The sequence below is a fragment of the Podarcis cretensis genome (assembly GCF_951804945.1).
Source record: "Podarcis cretensis genome assembly, chromosome: 4".
Taxonomy (NCBI): domain Eukaryota; kingdom Metazoa; phylum Chordata; class Lepidosauria; order Squamata; family Lacertidae; genus Podarcis; species Podarcis cretensis.
In genome coordinates, this window is record NC_137173.1 from 87,518,811 (window position 1) to 87,535,225 (window position 16,415).

General features: G+C 43.7%; 2 protein-coding genes across 5 annotated transcripts in view; one reads left to right on the top strand and one right to left on the bottom strand.

The window, feature by feature from the left end:
- Positions 1-5,002, bottom strand: part of RBM26 (RNA binding motif protein 26) — a 46,434-nt gene extending 41,432 nt beyond the window's left edge. Inside the window, exon 1 of one of the 3 annotated variants that reach the window (XM_079972548.1) lies at positions 4,918-5,002. In XM_079972548.1, coding sequence (XP_079828674.1) covers positions 4,918-4,976 — 59 coding nt within the window. In that variant the 5' untranslated portion in view covers positions 4,977-5,002. Of the gene's footprint in view, positions 1-1,372; positions 1,696-4,917 lie in introns of those variants that run through there. The other 2 variants (XM_079972549.1, XM_079972547.1) reach the window with 2 other exon arrangements.
- Positions 5,003-5,072: 70 nt separating this feature from the next.
- NDFIP2 (Nedd4 family interacting protein 2) overlaps positions 5,073-16,415 on the top strand; it is a 56,166-nt gene continuing 44,823 nt past the window's right edge. For both annotated transcript variants that reach the window (XM_079973057.1, XM_079973059.1), the window contains exon 1: positions 5,073-5,213. In XM_079973057.1, the coding sequence (XP_079829183.1) occupies positions 5,151-5,213 (63 nt within the window). In that variant the 5' untranslated portion in view covers positions 5,073-5,150. The remainder of the gene's footprint in view (positions 5,214-16,415) is intronic.

The window sequence follows — 16,415 nt, forward strand, 5'->3', positions numbered from 1 at the left end:
GAACACGTGTGCTACTTTTAAACTGCCTACACCCAGCGTTCGAAACTCCCATTATTCGAGGCATGTTCTGTGACAGAGAAATCATTAGCGTGAGCCGTTTCTGAGCTCTGGGCACAGTACAACACCTGGGATTTCTGCTTAAAACTGCAGAGGGGAAGTAAAGGAGGACCTTTTTCTGCCTCCCCACTTCCAGCTGCTCTCCGAAGACTGGAGAAGAGGCCCTCTTAAGAATACAGTGGTACCTCGGGTTAGGTACTTAATTCGTTCCGGAGGTCCGTTCTTAACCTGAAGCACCACTTTAGCTAATGGGGCCTCCTTCTGCCGCCACATGATTTCTGTTCTCATTCTGAAGCAAAGTTCTTAACCCAAGGTACTGTTTCTGGGTTAGTGGAGTCTGTAACCTGAAGCGTATGTAACCCGAGGTACCACTGTATTAGGGAGGACCAGACCATGTGTAAAATCAACGTAACATTTTAGCTGCTGTTCATTCATTTACAGCTTTGTAGTCTTGCTAAGAGGGACGCAGGTGGCGCTGTGGGTTAAAGCCTCAGCGCCTAGGGCTTGCCGATCGAAAGGTCGGCGGTTCGAATCCCTGCGGCGGGGTGCGCTCCCGCTGCTCGGTCCCAGCGCCTGCCAACCTAGCAGTTCGAAAGCACCTCCGGGTGCAAGTAGATAAATAGGGACCGCTTACCAGCGGGAAGGTAAACGGCGTTTCCGTGTGCGGCTCTGGCTCGCCAGAGCAGCGATGTCACGCTGGCCACGTGACCCGGAAGTGTCTCTGGACAGCGCTGGCCCCTGGCCTCTTAAGTGAGATGGGCGCACAACCCCAGAGTCTGTCAAGACTGGCCCGTACGGGCAGGGGTACCTTTACCTTTACCTTTTAGTCTTGCTAAGACAATAAAAAAGCACACTGTGGAGCCCATAACCTAGGTTTAAGGTGCCACAGGGCTCCTAGCTTTCCCATCTGGGTTTCTAACACTGGCATTCCAGTTTGCTTCTGATGTACAGTAACAGAGCTTCACGCCTCGAAGCTGTTCAGACACTGAATGGCATGGGGTGTTCATGGTTGGGGGGGGGGACGGGACAGGGGTGTGTTAGGGCTAGGCGACCCCGCTTTTCAACAAACCCCAGCCAAACCTTGCAACGATTGGGAACCACTGAACTAGATGCAAGGGAGGAGGAGGAAGAAGTCAGGTTTCTGCACACCAGACACCCCCCACCCCCACGACACTATGGGTCCATTTTAGTAACCCCCGCTTGCAGAGGCTCCACGCGGGCGGGTGCGCATTTATGCACCTCCGCACACGCATATGCGCCCTGGATACACGTGTGCGCGGGCGTTCAGACGTTCCCCACGCTCCCTACTACTCACATGGGCGCCAAGGTCTTGCTGAGCCACGATTTCAGCGCCTCGAAGTTTTCTATGATCATTCTCGCCACCATCCAGAGCCGGCCCGAGCCCCGCCTCCTCAGGCAGCGGTGACGAGGGCTTGGCGGCGAGGGCCCCGGGCCTGAGGGGACGCCGAGAGAGAGGCCCGAGCCAAGGAAAGGGGCAACGGCAGGCGGCCAGGCAGCCTCCCCGGCCCTGACTCTGACTCCGGAATGCTTATGCAGACGCGGCCCCAGCTAAAGCCTCTCTCCTTTCTTTCTTATTTCCACCCCCCCCCTTTTCCCGCCCCCTTCCCTTCCTTTCCTCGTCTTCTTTTCGCGCAAGGAACAACTAAGATGGCGGCGGGGAAGCGTCGCGAGGCTTGCGGAAACCTCGCGAGGGGGCGCAACGCGCGGGGAAAGCGGGAGGCGGGAGAGCGAGCGAGCGCGCAGGCGCACGGCGGGGCGGGGCGTCACTAGCCGGAGGAGGCTGCGCGCGCATCCCCGGCTGGTTTGAAGGGCCGGGATCTCCTTCAAAAGCGGGGGGGCGTGGCCCGTCGGAGGGTATGGAGTTACAATACAGTATATGCAATCCCGAGCCGAGGAGATAAATAATTATACAACCTTCAGAAGACATCTGAAGGCAGCCCTGTAAAGAGAAAAGTTTTTTAGTGTTTTATTTTTATTATGCTTTTTATATGTTGAAAGCAGCCCAGAGTGGCTGCAGCAACTTACACAGCTGCAAACAAAACGTTTTAAATGTGTTTTAAAGTGCAATATACAAATGTGATGCTAGATGGCGACAGTGAACTCTGCAAAATTCAATGTGTTTTTCAAAACATTTTTTAAAAGCATTTTTACAGCGTTTTTTTATATGTGTGTAGATTCCACCCCAGTCTTGGGAGGGCGGGGAATAAATAATAAAATTATTGTTATTATTATTGAATAAGATGTACCTATTTTCATTGGAGAAATGTTGGAGGGTTTGGAATTTCCGCCCTCTATATAAATGTGCTTGTGTGCCTGGAATGAGCCCATTCTGCCACAATGTGCTTGCCTTTCCATGTTCTGCAAGACTCTCCTGCGTCTGGCGTATGACTAAGCTGCGCCTTTGGATCATGTCCTGATGTCTTGTGCTTCTTTTCTCCTCTTGCTGCCAAACCCTGCAAGAATCACTTTCTGGATGCACATCATTGGATTGTTAGGAGCACAATCTTTTCAGTGCTCATCTATGCTTCTTTATTGTTAACTTAAGTAAAGGTAAAGGACCTCTGGACGGTTAAGTCCAGTCAAAGGTGACTATGGGGTTGTGGTGCTCATCTTGCTTTCAGGCCAAGGGAGCCAGTGTTTGTCCACAGACAGCTTTCCATGTCATGTTGCCAGCATGACTAAACCACTTCTGGCGCAAAGGGACACTGTGACAGAAACCAGAGAGCATGGAAATGCCATTTACCTTCCCGCCACAATGGTACCTATTTATCTACTGGTGTGCTTTCGAACTGCTAAATAGGCAGGAGCTGGGACAGAGCAACAGGCGCTCACCCCATTGTGCGGATTCGAACCACCAACCTGATCGGCAAGCCCAAGAGGCTCAGTGGTTTAGACCACAGCACCACCCGCTTACATATTGACTCCTTAAATAATGCCCAAAGCAACCTTTAAGTGGTTTACAAAATATAAAAGCCAGATACGCAAAGCAAATTGAAATCCATTATTGAAATCCACAGTAAAACAGTACCATAAAAACAAGGCAACAGGTTAAAGGGTCAGGAGATCAGAAACACGCTTGCATAAATCATGGGAGCGCTAACAGGCCACAGCTCTTCAGTGTTTTAATGATGGATGTCTTCCAGCTTTTCCTGGAAATTAGTGAATTGTGCCAGGGACCTTGCCCATGCAAAGCTCTGTCGTTGAGTTTTATGTCTTGGTACACAATGGGGTTAGCTAAGTGTGGCATGAGTAAACATACACAGAATGGCACCTTTAAAATGTATTTCTAATATAGGCCAACCGCCCTTGCTGTGCTCACTCTGAAGTATTTTAAACGGTGGGGCTTTCAATGGGACCCGTTTATGAGTGAGTAGCTTACTTCGGACTGCAACGAACGCATCATTCTCAGTTCATGTTCTTGTGCAAATACTTTAAAAAAATAGTAGAATTTAATTTGGAGGAAGCACAGCTTCCAGGCTCACAACAACTCAGATGCATGAGAATTTCAGCTCTGTGCAACTGAGTGGATTGCAAATCTGAATGGTATATTATGTATCAGATTGGTTGGCAGGTGACCTGTGCTTTTCAGAGACCAGAGATTTCTAGCGCAATCCTAGGCACGTACAATGGGATTTGCTCCCAGAGAAGTGTAGAATTGTGACTGCAAGGCACCAACACAGACAGCTATCGTAAGGACACATCTCAGTGTCATCGTTGGCCCTCAAAACAGACTCTGGGGCTAAAATGAAGCCTTGGTTGCATGTAGAAAAGGGCAGTGAAGTTGTAGCTAATTTGCCTGTGTCACAGATTAGTTCAGATCTTTCCAAATAGTGTCTGGAACTGGTCTGTGACCAAAATAATAAATTCCTTCATTTCCAAATAGTGCAACACGTTAGTATGTTGGCTGCAGTCTGTAGGTGTGTCACATGAATGCTCCTTCTGGGGCTAGAAAGGAGTTAGTTTAACCTCTGGTTTGCTAGTAAATCACGCATCGCAAAGTGATGCATGTCTAAAAAAGCATGTCAGCAACATGAAAAGTTTGCAAAGCTCTTATTATACCACAAACTCAGCACTCAGTCGCTAAAGTGGACTGGAAACTCTATACATAAATATTCACTGGGGAAACAGCTATTTTGCCCATTTTTGCCTACCCTAACACCGAATATAGCAGGCTGTGGGGAGTGTATTAAAGTGTATCTCGCCTCCATTAAGTGGGTTTGAATATACCAATATGGAATAACAAACTGTATTAGTGATGTAATTACAAAATGAAGAATTAACTTCATGATTTAGCTGGACTCGGGGCTGAAGAAACAGCAGCGCTTGTAACTCCATGCTTTATGATAGAACATTTTCATGCTGGATGCAGTGTTGTACAACCTTAGCTGCATTCCTATTCATGTTTTATGAGATATATGTGGCCTGTCACATGTAAAGCATCCTGAGAATGCTAGTCTTGTCTGATGATTCAATAAATCTTGGGTATGAAGGCCCACGACTGTATGGCATATGCAACTTGTGGCTGCTAATTTAAAAGGAAAGGAAGGGACCGTTTTGAGGATAGAAGTTTTTGGGCTTTTTTACCATTCCCCATTTGGCTATTTATAGTATTCCAAGTGCCTCCAAGCAGCTAACTGCTTCCGTGTTCATGGGAGTATCAATTATGGTCATCAATACTGTATAATAAATATTATAAATAGTTTTGTCCTCCTCCTGAACACAGCAAAAATAGAAATGAATTCCGTCATGTGACTACAGCAGTCAAATGTGAAGCCATTAAAATCCTGTAGTGTGACAAATACGGTACTCTGAGGATTTGAGCCATAAAATGCTACATACCGCGAATGGACCTGAACTGAGGATCTCAGGCTGAAATTCTCCATGTTCCTGGAATGCATCAATATCCTTAGCAACACGGAGACTCTTGGCTGTTAAACAATTGTTTGTAGAATGGAATGACCGTGTGTGGAACTTGGTGACATCGGGATGAGCCTGTCAAGCCCATGGCTGTCGTGCGAAAAATGAGATTTGACACTACGGTCTGTGGGCCTGATTTTGTGTGCCCATGAAGTATGGAAATTGACACAAGGGGAATTTCACCATCTGGCATAGGAAACAGGCAGAATGGATCTCAGGTACTGCATCTTCCCTCATTCGAATAGATCGTTTTTTTACAGAGGAGGAGAATAGTGCACCCCTGGAGTAAAACACTGCAATGTAAGAATATCAATGTGTTGTACATATACATGGAGTTAGAAAGCAGTTGTCTTTTTGTAAGCTGGGAATGTGGGGGAAAATGAACGAGAAAATCCAAATGGAAATCTCAATATTTCAGGTTCAAGACTGGAGGGGAAACGGTTAATTCCAAATATTGGAATGTTGATATTGGCATTCTGGGTAGGTTTTTTTTTTTTTTGAGGGGGGGGGAGAACTGTCAGAAATCTTGTTCCTAGAAAATGGACCTCCACAGCAAAGCTCATATACTTACATAAAATAAGAATGTACACGTTTGAACATTTCTAACTTTTAAAAATGCTTCGGTTTGACAAATTTCACCTCCGCTTCTTGTTGCGACTTAGAGTCGGTAAAAGGAAACTCGGCAATGTAAGTCTACTGACTTCTGTGCTTGCTTCATGCGGACTAGTGTCTTAGTTGGGTGCCATGTTTGGAGGTGGCATGGCTTCCCACAGGCATCTAGCTGGCCTCTTTGAGAACAGGATGCTGGGCTTTTGGTCCGATCCGCTGGGCTCATCTCTATGTTCTTATGCTCCCTGTTTCCTTGCTTGTGACACCGCAGCTTTCCAAGTGGCAAGGACACTGCCACTACAGGGGCTTCCGGGTTAGCGCGATCCGGTTAATGGTGGATTCCCTCCGAGCTCTGGAGGGAATCGGCTCTGTTGCAGACGGGTCTTACCGCGACGGCGACGCGGGGACCCTCAGAAACCGCAGGCGCAGAAGCCTGCGGACTTGGTGACTCGGCGGGCACCTAAAGCGCCCCCCCGACCCACGAAGAGCCTTTTTAAAGGCTACAGAGAGGGTACGGGGAGCGGCGTGGTGCTGTGAGTAGACCGCTACTGCAGTGGAGCGAAGCCGCGAGCCATGGCCGGAGACCGCTGACTTTCTTCCCTGAAATTCGGACTTTAATTAATCCGTGAGTAGATTGGAATTTGGACTTTAAAATTTTTATCCTTGAATTCGGCACGATCGGGGGATGTGCTAAAGGGAAGTCCGCACCCCCCCTGCTTACAGAAAATTTAAAGCAAGGATCGGAGAACTAAGGTGGAGAGTTATTTCTTTGGTGTTTTGTAAAAGATAATACTTGCACGAATTTGACAGAAGAAGATTTGTGCTGGAGAGTAAGAGTGGAATTTTAGAAGCTTTTGCTTAAACCTCCCCAGACCCGGGAGTGTCCTCTATGTGAGCTGGAGAAAAAGGAACGAGGAGTTTGACAGCTGTCAAAGGAGCTGTCAAACGGGCAGCGAAAGTTAAAAACCTTATTATCTAACACCTTTCTGGACTTAATTTGCTATATTTGAACTAAAGTGGTTGGAAACAAAGTAGGGAAATAACAAGGTAACGGACTATTGGGAAAAGACTAATAAGTAACCAGAATCCCCCTAGGGGAAACATTGAAATACTACAATGGCTGCAGATGGAAAATTACAGGCAGAGATAGAAAGAATGTTTTTTCTTGTGGGAAAGCTGCAGGAGCAGACTATGGCTATGAGTAAACAACTTATAACCTTGAACTCTAAAATAAGTGACTCTGCTGAAGGCACAATGGACTTGACTGGGAAAAAACCTGCAGCTGAATCGGAAGAGATAACTTTGGAACAGGGGGAGAGTGAACAAGGGCCAGTACAGATGGAGAGTACCAACCACAAGCCTACATTGTCAGAACATAAAGAAGAAGACCCTTGCATTACAAATCTGCGAAAGATGCGAAAGAGGAGGGAGGAAGCCCCTGGAACACTTGGAATATTTGAATTTAAAAGAAACAAGAAATATGATTGGGGCTTCCTCTTTGAGAAGTATGGATTAGCTGACCTTTCGCAGCAGCTGGTACCAAGTACTTTGGATGGAAGAAAATTTGATGAGACTGAGCTAGAACTCCTTCGAGACCCAAGGACCAACAAAGAGGGCTACCAACAAAATCGGCAGAGAGAGACGGACAGAGACTTAAAGGCCTCAGATGTGAGGAATCCAGGCTAGAAACTGTTTTTGTGGACATGGGGACATTGGGAAGGGACAGAAACCGGGCCGGGGGGGGGGGGGGGAAGAAAAAGAATTTTAAAAAAAAATGTTTATGACTTTTGTGTTTGATTATTATGACCTATTTTTAAGATAGAAGGGAAATTCGTGGAAGGAATTCGAGTCGACCTTAGAAAAGGATTTAATATTTATAAGAAAACTGGAATTTGGCCAAGTAAAAGGAATTAAGTATTTCTTTAAAAATATATATATACAATAATAATATGTAAAGGATGAGAGATATGAACTTGCTGAGCTAATTTAATTGAATTAGGATGTATGAAGGGGGGTGGGGGGAGGTCAAGAACTGGGGTTAGGAAAGTAAGGATATGAAACTTCATATGTGTTGTCTTTGTCTATATGTGTGTATGTCTGTCTTTACAAAATGTGAAAATTTAATAAAAAAAATTATTAAAAAAAAAAAAGGACACTGCCACTACAATCCTGCGCGTGTCCGTTCAGAAGTCCCAGGTAAGTGGTTGGATTGGAGTTACGAATCGGCAGATCCTCAATTCAAATCTTGCCCCTTCCATGAACTCATGAGGTAGTTTTAGGTAAGGGACGGCTTTGCCTCAGTTCTCCGTCAGTACTATGGGCATAATAATACTGTTATGAGTTGGGGAGGGCACAGGCACCTGGCTCCCCCTAACTTTTTTTCAGAAGGGTTGAGAATGTGAGATGTCACATGCTCCAAGGAGACCGCAAGGCCCGTCACGGCAGCAGGAAGGTCTGAGGGCCCCCGCTGCAAAGTTAATTTTCAATATGGTGAAAAGGAGACTGTTCTGTTGCTGCTTACAAACCATGATGCTGTTACAAGAAGCGCCACACTTTTAACCAGTTGTTGTTTTTTTCTAGGGGAAAAAGGGTTCTGGTACTGTTTACCCTTGAATACCTCCAGAAAAAAGTACTGGCTAATTGGCTATTTGTGCCACATTTCAAAGTGCATTTCCTCATTCCTTTTCTAACCCCAAAGTGACCTCTCTCTTTTCCTTTACAAGTGGTTTTGTAGGGCCAGAACAATACAACATTTCGTACTCTTTGATTGCACAAACCTGAATTTCTGGTAAGGCATTGATTCTCTGCTGTAAAACAACTGGCAGTCTGTCAGTGACCAGTTTATTTTATTTCCTTCTTCTGTGGTCCCACCAGAGGGAGCTCAAACATTGTTTCTTCTGCTTAAGTGGCTGCCCTATACATTTGCTTTAACAATTCCCATATTTCTCTCTTTTTTAAAAAATAATATTTATTACTTTTAAAAGGAAAGAAGACAGAAGAGAAAAAACAAAAGGGAAAAAAAGACAATACAATACAATATATGAACAATACAAAACACAACCTAAACACATTAAACTAAACACATTAAACTAAACACAACAAAACCCACTCCCTAACCGTAACCCTAAATAAAACAAAACAAAAATAATTTAAAAGAAAAAAAATACATCCCCCCTTTTCAATACTCTTTCTTTCATTCCCTTGTTTCCTCAACCTCCTCTACCCTCCCTTTTTGTATTCCACTTCTACTAGTTATTTCAGCAAATCCTTTCCATCTTTCTCTATTCTCTATCATATTATAAATAACATATTTTTTAACCTTATTTTAAGATTAAAACTAAAACATATATACTTAACTCCTTATAACATTTCTGCTAAATCCATAAAATATCAATCCACCATTTTTCTATCACTCATTAATTTTGCGATATTTCTATATATAAACTTTAAATTTTCCAATCTTCTTCCATCAACTCCTCTCCCTGGTTTCGGATTCTGCCAGTCCTTTCCGTCAATTCCATATAGTCCATCAACCTGGAGATCTTATGTCCGAGGCTCTTAACTCTTTTCCAGGTCCCTTCTGCAGATCGTCTTCATCCTAACAATATTTTTATTCCTTCTGGACAGTTCAGCCAAATTTCCATAGTTGAAGCTAGGGTCTATAAAGTGTTTCAGGACGTATTTCAAGATTCCTCCAAATCCAAAGGCCCCCAAAACTTCAATCTCCTCCAAATCCAAGTCCATGTCCCAAAAGTCAATCCCTGGATAGAGGGATCTTTCCAACTTTCCTTCTTCAGTCCAAGCCGGGATCCAATCCTCAAAGTCTGACTTTTTCTAGATTCAATCATAAAAGGCCTCAATTTATAGTCCTCAATTTGCTTCTGTAAAACTAAGGATCCCACTTGTGAACAATTCCCATATTTCTCCCATAAGGATACACAGTTCAGAGGTATGCCAAAAAGGAAAACTCTTCCCGATCTTTTTTAAAAAATCTAAATCTCTCCAAATGTGTACGTGATACAGCAACCTTAACAAATACACACGTTTATCTTAAAAAAAATAAAAATAAAATTCTAATACAGACAGAAAACCTACTCTGCAGCAGGGAAATCAGTACGGCTTCTTTTTAAAATAAATAAATAAAATTGCAAACAACTTTATGAAGGACTTCCTTTTATCAGACAAATGTACTGTATACAGTTCATTTGGATTCTCTCAGGAATCTTCCAGACAGGACAAGTTCTGTAATCTTAGAAGTATTTGTTGTGGTGGTAGTTGTACAGAAACAAAGCGCAAGACATCAGTATTTGGATATAATTGTGATGTTTCTTTCCCACGTCCTTCCCTCCTATATGTTTCTTTTGTCCTAAGTTTCAGCAGTTCACTGTACTCCACAAGGGTCAACTTTCTTGTACCCCCAATGTTTTATATGCAACATTTGCTTCGCTCGGGTACAATCTCTGGATCATTATGAAATAAGAAACATACTTGTGATAGATAGTTCTCCTTTTAAGTGGCTCAAATCATCTCAAAATGTTTGCGCATGAATTTAAAGAGAAAGATCTTGTAATGCTAATGCTTGCAGCCATTGACTACAGAACTGGACTTTAGTAACTTTGAAATGATTTGGGCTATTGGTGTGGTTTGGGTTTTGTTTTATTTTATTTAGCAATCGCCCAGATCCACTTGAGCTACTCAAGGCAAAACTTTTGAATAATATAAAGACAGACATAGTACACAGGGTAAAATGGCACTCATTCATGAATGTTGTTCATCAGAGCCGACAACTGAAAAGTTTGCTGTATTGTAAATCTGAAATCAGAACTCCTGCCCTAGGGTGGACTAATGTGCAGTTCAGCTAAATATAGAAATTGCCACCTGACTGAAGGGTTCTGCAAGGAGATGATATTGGCTATAAATACACTAGGATGCATGCAGGTTAGAATAATCTTGCAGAGAAGATGCATCGTAGTTGCATGCAGCATTGTGAGGTCAGCATTGTTACAATTAAGTAACAAAGCCTATTTAAGCAGCTACTTTGTGGAATTCCATTCAAGATGCAATTTTATTGCTAACTGAAAATGGCAATGCATGCAGAATACAAATAAACTTACCAAAGTTACTGTTTTGCAAAACGTGAACCTTACAAATAAGCTTACCAAAGTTACTAGTTTGCATTGTTTATCTATATATGCCCGTTTAATTCATTTGGGGCACATTTACAACCTTAACCAAAACGGGTAAGGAGGGAAATTTATACCCTACATTTACAGTACGATTCCCTTCCAATTTACTGATGGAAACTTCATATTTTACTATACTGATGTTAAACCAGCGTTTCCTTTAGTGAACACAGAACATACATGTATGATCATCATACCTGTGGACGTCTTTCCCCCCACATTTTATTTAAAATTTTCAATTTTACAACAAATACACATTTATTAAAGTAATCTCATTATCCTCAACTTCCCTTCCCCACCTTCTGTGGTTCATGAAAGTTTCCCTTATTCGACTGCATATCCAAAATGCTCTTTTACCATTTTATATTCACCTTCAGCCTTATTTCGTTTCTCTTCTCTGATTATTCTAGTCCTGCTTGCGTTTTAAGGTGTTTACAGTAATTCTTCACATATTCCACAAATTTCTCCCTTTCTTTCTTAAACATCTCCTTCTCTTGGTCTCGAATTCGGCTTGTTAAATCAGCCAGTTCAGCATATTCCCACAGTTTCATCTGTCATTCCTCTTTTGTCAGAGTTACTCCTTCCATTTCTGGGCATATAACATCTGTGCCACTGTTGTAGCATACATCAATAAGTTCTTTTGATGTTTTGGAATCTCCTCCCCTATTATTCCTTTAAAAGGGGCTTCCGGCTTCTTCTTAAAAGATACCTTCATCATTTTTTCCCCATTTCATTATATATCATTTCCCAGAAGTCCTTTACTAATTTGCAAGTTCACCACATATGATACAAAGTTCCTCCTTTTTCTTTACATTTCCAACAAATACCTGTGGACATCATTTTTAAACATCACTTTACATGGATTTTGGAATCTTGGCAAATTACAATTTCCTTAGCATGTGTACATGGGTGTACTGTTTAACACGCTCATACTTGTATGTACGAAACCAAGGCCTTTTGCGCTAGCTGAATTAAACACCAGTGTTTCCCTAAGCACTTGTCAAATGGATAGATCTGCCTTAAGATGGTAGTTTCATGGCACTGTGACTGATTAACATATCTGCATTTTGTACCGACACATGCATTCAATGAAACTTCTTCAGCACATTACCTGATGCTGTTATGACATCCTGTATCTTTGTACTCACTGCTTACATTACAGATTTGATTCCATTCTCAGAAGAACTATATGCCTTTTGATGACGCCTTTCCTTCAACATGTCGTGTTTTGTTTTCAAGAGTGATGGCCCTGAGGCAAATACAGGCCTCAGCTGGAGGGGTGGAGAGAAAACGCATGTTTTCTTTTGAAGGATCCCGCCTCCCGTTTCTAATTCATGACAGGGTGCAAAGTTACAATAAGGAAGTACTAAAAACAGGGACCGATTACCATTATTCATTCCCAGCTTCTAGTCCACAGACAGGCACGGCCCAAAGCATCTCCCAATTTATCACTGACTGTCGAGGATAATAATTGAGGATCAAAAGATGAAGGCCTGAAAGTCTCATTTGTTATCATGCATCTGACTGAGAAGAACCCGCTCTGTGAAAATCGGGTCTTGTCGCCGCGGCGAAGGCGGAGACCCTTCAAAAATCCCAATCAGAGGAAGCCTGGGAATGTGGGATTTGGCTGACACCAGGAGCGCCCCCCCTACCTGCAGGGAAACCCCTTTTTGGGGGCTTCGAAACAACGTGGGGTGAGCGGCGCGGTGTTTTGAATCGACCGCTATTTTTACGGAGTGAAGCCGCACAGTCGTTGCCGGAGAGCGCTGACTTTTTCTTGTGGACAATTGGATTTCAAACAACAACCCGTGAGTAGAACGGGAAATTAGGTTTTCAAAATAATTTAATTTGGCAAGGAACGGGGGAAGGTCTAAACAGGAAGTCCACCTTCCCCTTCTGTAAATAGACTGAAGCAAAGAGTTTGTTAACTAATCCAGAATGCGGCAGCTAGACTGGTGACTGGGAGCGGCCACGAGACCATATAACACCGGTCTTGAAAGACCTACATTGGCTCCCAGTACGTTTCCGAGCACAATTCAAAGTGTTGGTGCTGACCTTTAAAGCCCTAAACGGCCTCGGTCCAGTATATCTGAAGGAGCGTCTCCTCCCCCATCGTTCTGCCCGGACACTGAGGTCCAGCTCCGAGGGCCTTCTGGTGGTTCCCTCACTGCGAGAGGCCAAGTTACAGGGAACCAGGCAGAGGGCCTTCTCGGTGGTGGCGCCTGCCCTGTGGAACGCCCTCCCATCAGATGTCAAAGCGATAAACATCTACCTGACATTCAGAAGACATCTGAAGGCAGCCCTGTTCAGGGAAGTTTTTAATATGTGACATTTTAGTGTATCTTTCATCTTTGTTGGAGGCCGCCCAGAGTGGCTGGGGAAACCCAGCCAGATGGGCGGGGTACAAATAATAAATTATTATTATTATTATTATTATTATTATTATTATTATTATTAAGGGACCCCTGACCATTAGGTCCAGTCATGACCAACTCTGGGGTTGCAGCGCTCATCTTGCTTCATTGGCTGAGGGCGCCAGCGTACAGCTTCTGGGTCATGTGGTAAGCATGACTAAGCAGCTTCTGGCGAACCAGAGCAGCGCACGGAAACGCCGTTTACCTTCCCGCTGGAGTGGTACCTATTTATCTACTTGCACTTTGACATGCTTTTGAACTGCTAGGTTGGCAGGAGCAGGGACCGAGCAACGGGAGCTCACCCCGTCGCGGGGATTCGAACCGCCGACCTTCTGATCAGCAAGTCCTAGGCTCTGTGGTTTAACCCACAGCGCCACCCGCGTCCCACCTTACACTGTACACAACATTAAAGTCTCACATTGAGTACTGTATAGCTGATCTGCGTAAAGGACTTTATGATCTGAAAATAGAGGTGTCTGTGTCATCCAGGAGATTGCAGCCGCAGAGATAAGAAGAGTTGTTCATGGTTTGGAGAGTTCACTTCCTGGTTTGCAAGGAGAAGCTGTTTTCAATGAAGCCTAGCGGTGGATACGTGCAGCTGTATTGAGGCAGCACCTGGTGTTGAAATGTTGTGCCCCTAACAATTCTGCGCCCAGGGCAACCACTCCTGTGCCCACCCCACAGTATGCCACTGTACGATGTTCTTGGAATGGGTCAATCCCTGACTGCTGGTCCTGCTTGCTAGGAATGATGGGAGCTGTATTCCAACAGAAGCTGGAGACCCAAAAACACTGCTCTAGGCCGTTGCCTGCTAATGCCATTGAATACAAGCCGGTGCTTTAGGGGCCTCTGGGAAGTTTAGATCCTTGGAGACTCATTTCCAAAACTGCAACCATCTGCTGATTTCAAACAGACACCTCAAACCAGAGATTATTCAAATCCAGCTTAAGAATTCTGCTGAACTAAGAGTTCACAAGCAATTCTGTTCTTTCCTTATCCAAGAGCTGTTGCTCTCCCAGGAAGAAGGAACACACACAGCGAGCTTCCTGAGGCTCGTCTTGGAATTGTTAATCTTCTTTCTAGATAAACAGCCAGATAACCCAGGTATCTAATACCTTGATACCTTGAGATATTGGAGTGGTTCCGGAAAATTATGCTGCATCTTTTAAAACTATTCGTGATTTTTCTTCATTTTCGCACACCACCGTTAAAAATACTGTGTATCTTCAGCTAGAGACAGGTTCATAAGGTGCTACCTTATATGAATCAGACAATTGGTTCACATAGGTAAATACTGTCTTCTCTGGTAGGCAGCAAATCTCCAGGGCTCTTTCTGACCCCTGTCTGGAGATGCCAGGCATCTTCTGCATATGAAGCAGATGATCTGCCACTGAGCAGTGTCCCCAAGCTATGTCCCGTTGCTCCTCTAGTATAGTGGTCACCAACCTTTTTGGGCCAGTGGGCACATTTCAAATGTTGAGAGAGTGCTGGGGGCACCAGTCACAAAATGGCTGCAGTGGCTTTTGTTTTTGTTTTAGTTTTTTTTATTCAAAATTAAAACAAGACATATTATCCAAAAACATATCATCCTTGTCCCCCCCACATTTTTCCTCCCTCCCCCCCTCCCACACAAAACCCACCTGCCCCCACCCCCCGACTTCCCTCAGTTCAAGTCTTTGGTTTCTCTGAGACTGCTGTTTTCTGCATGTTACAAAGTTGTATAGATCCTCAAACTATTTAGCTGATTATTATCAATAAAAAGTTTGTGAATGTTTATTCAAAACCTGCCAAGGAGACCAGTTCGCTTTGTTGCATCTTCAGATACTTTGTAAAGGGTTCCCATTCATCCTTAAAGTCACAATTATCCTTGTCCTGTAGCTTATATGTCAGTTTTGCCAGTTCTGCATAGTCCATCAGTTTTTCTTGCCATGATTCTTTAGTTGGGGTTTCTTCAGGCTTCCATCCTTGTGCTACCAGAACTCTTGTGGCCGTTGTCACATACATGAAGATGTTCTTCAGCTTTTTTGGCAGGTCTTTCCCTACAATCCCCAACAAAAATGCCTCGGGTTTTTAAACAAATGTTATATGGAACATTTTCTTCAATTCATTGTATATCATTTCCCAAAATTTTTAAATTACATTACAGTCCCACCACATATGATAAAATATCCCTTCCTTTTCTTTACACTTTCAACATATATTTGAACTAGTTTTGTACATTTTCCCTAACTGCACTGGTGTTGTGTACCATCTATACATCATCTTCACGTAGTTCTCCTTCAATAGGGAACAATCTGTAAATTTTAAATCAGTTTTCCATAATTTTTCCCAATCTTCCATCATAATGTTGTGACCGCAAAATAGCTGCAATGGTGAGGGGGCAGCATGGCACAACACAAATTGGCTGCCACAAGGACCATGGCATAACGTTAGAGAGACAGCCACTTTAGACCACCTTAAATGGGGTGTCAGCTATACCCTACTGGCCCTGAATGTGGAGATCAAAAGGTATTGATTTCATATACACTGATGCTGTTGAGGTCTAATCGCAACAGGGAGCATTCCTCAGCACTATGATAAATTTGCAAGGTTGTGGCCACAACACACTCATTCTCATTTCACAGAAATCACTTAGAGTGGACCTGCACCTTTTGCTCCATAACTTTCAGTGGGGGGGGGGGTTTGGCTGGCTAAAGGCTTGTTTCTCCCCCTCCTCACTTTTAAAAAATGAAAGCTCAGTCTGGGACACCTGTCCAGCGACACCAGTGGACAGGTTGCCAAGTTGGCAACCCTTGCTTTGGACCGTGGTTTGGGTACTGAACCTAAGACCTCCCACTCAAAGCAAGAATTATGCTGCTCGATTAACAAGTTAGACACAATAAAGAAGATTTCATTCTGGCTGCCTTTCATTTCTTATAGGACATGCCAACACATGCTGATTTTCCATTGTGCAATCAGCATCTATCACGCCCTGAATTACAGTGTAATGCCATTTGGGTTTTCCTTTTTCAGCATCAACAATAGTACCCCACAACAGAGGCATATCAACCTGGCTACAAAATGACTTGTTAGCAAAGGGCATTTGGTACTGAAATTTCTTTCGTCCTGGGTTTCATCTCATGAGTTTTCTTCCATCTTCCTCTGAGGTTTGGACTGCATATTTTTTAATCTGAGTCTGCAAGTTTCACTGTTCCTGAAAATTTCCACCAAAGAG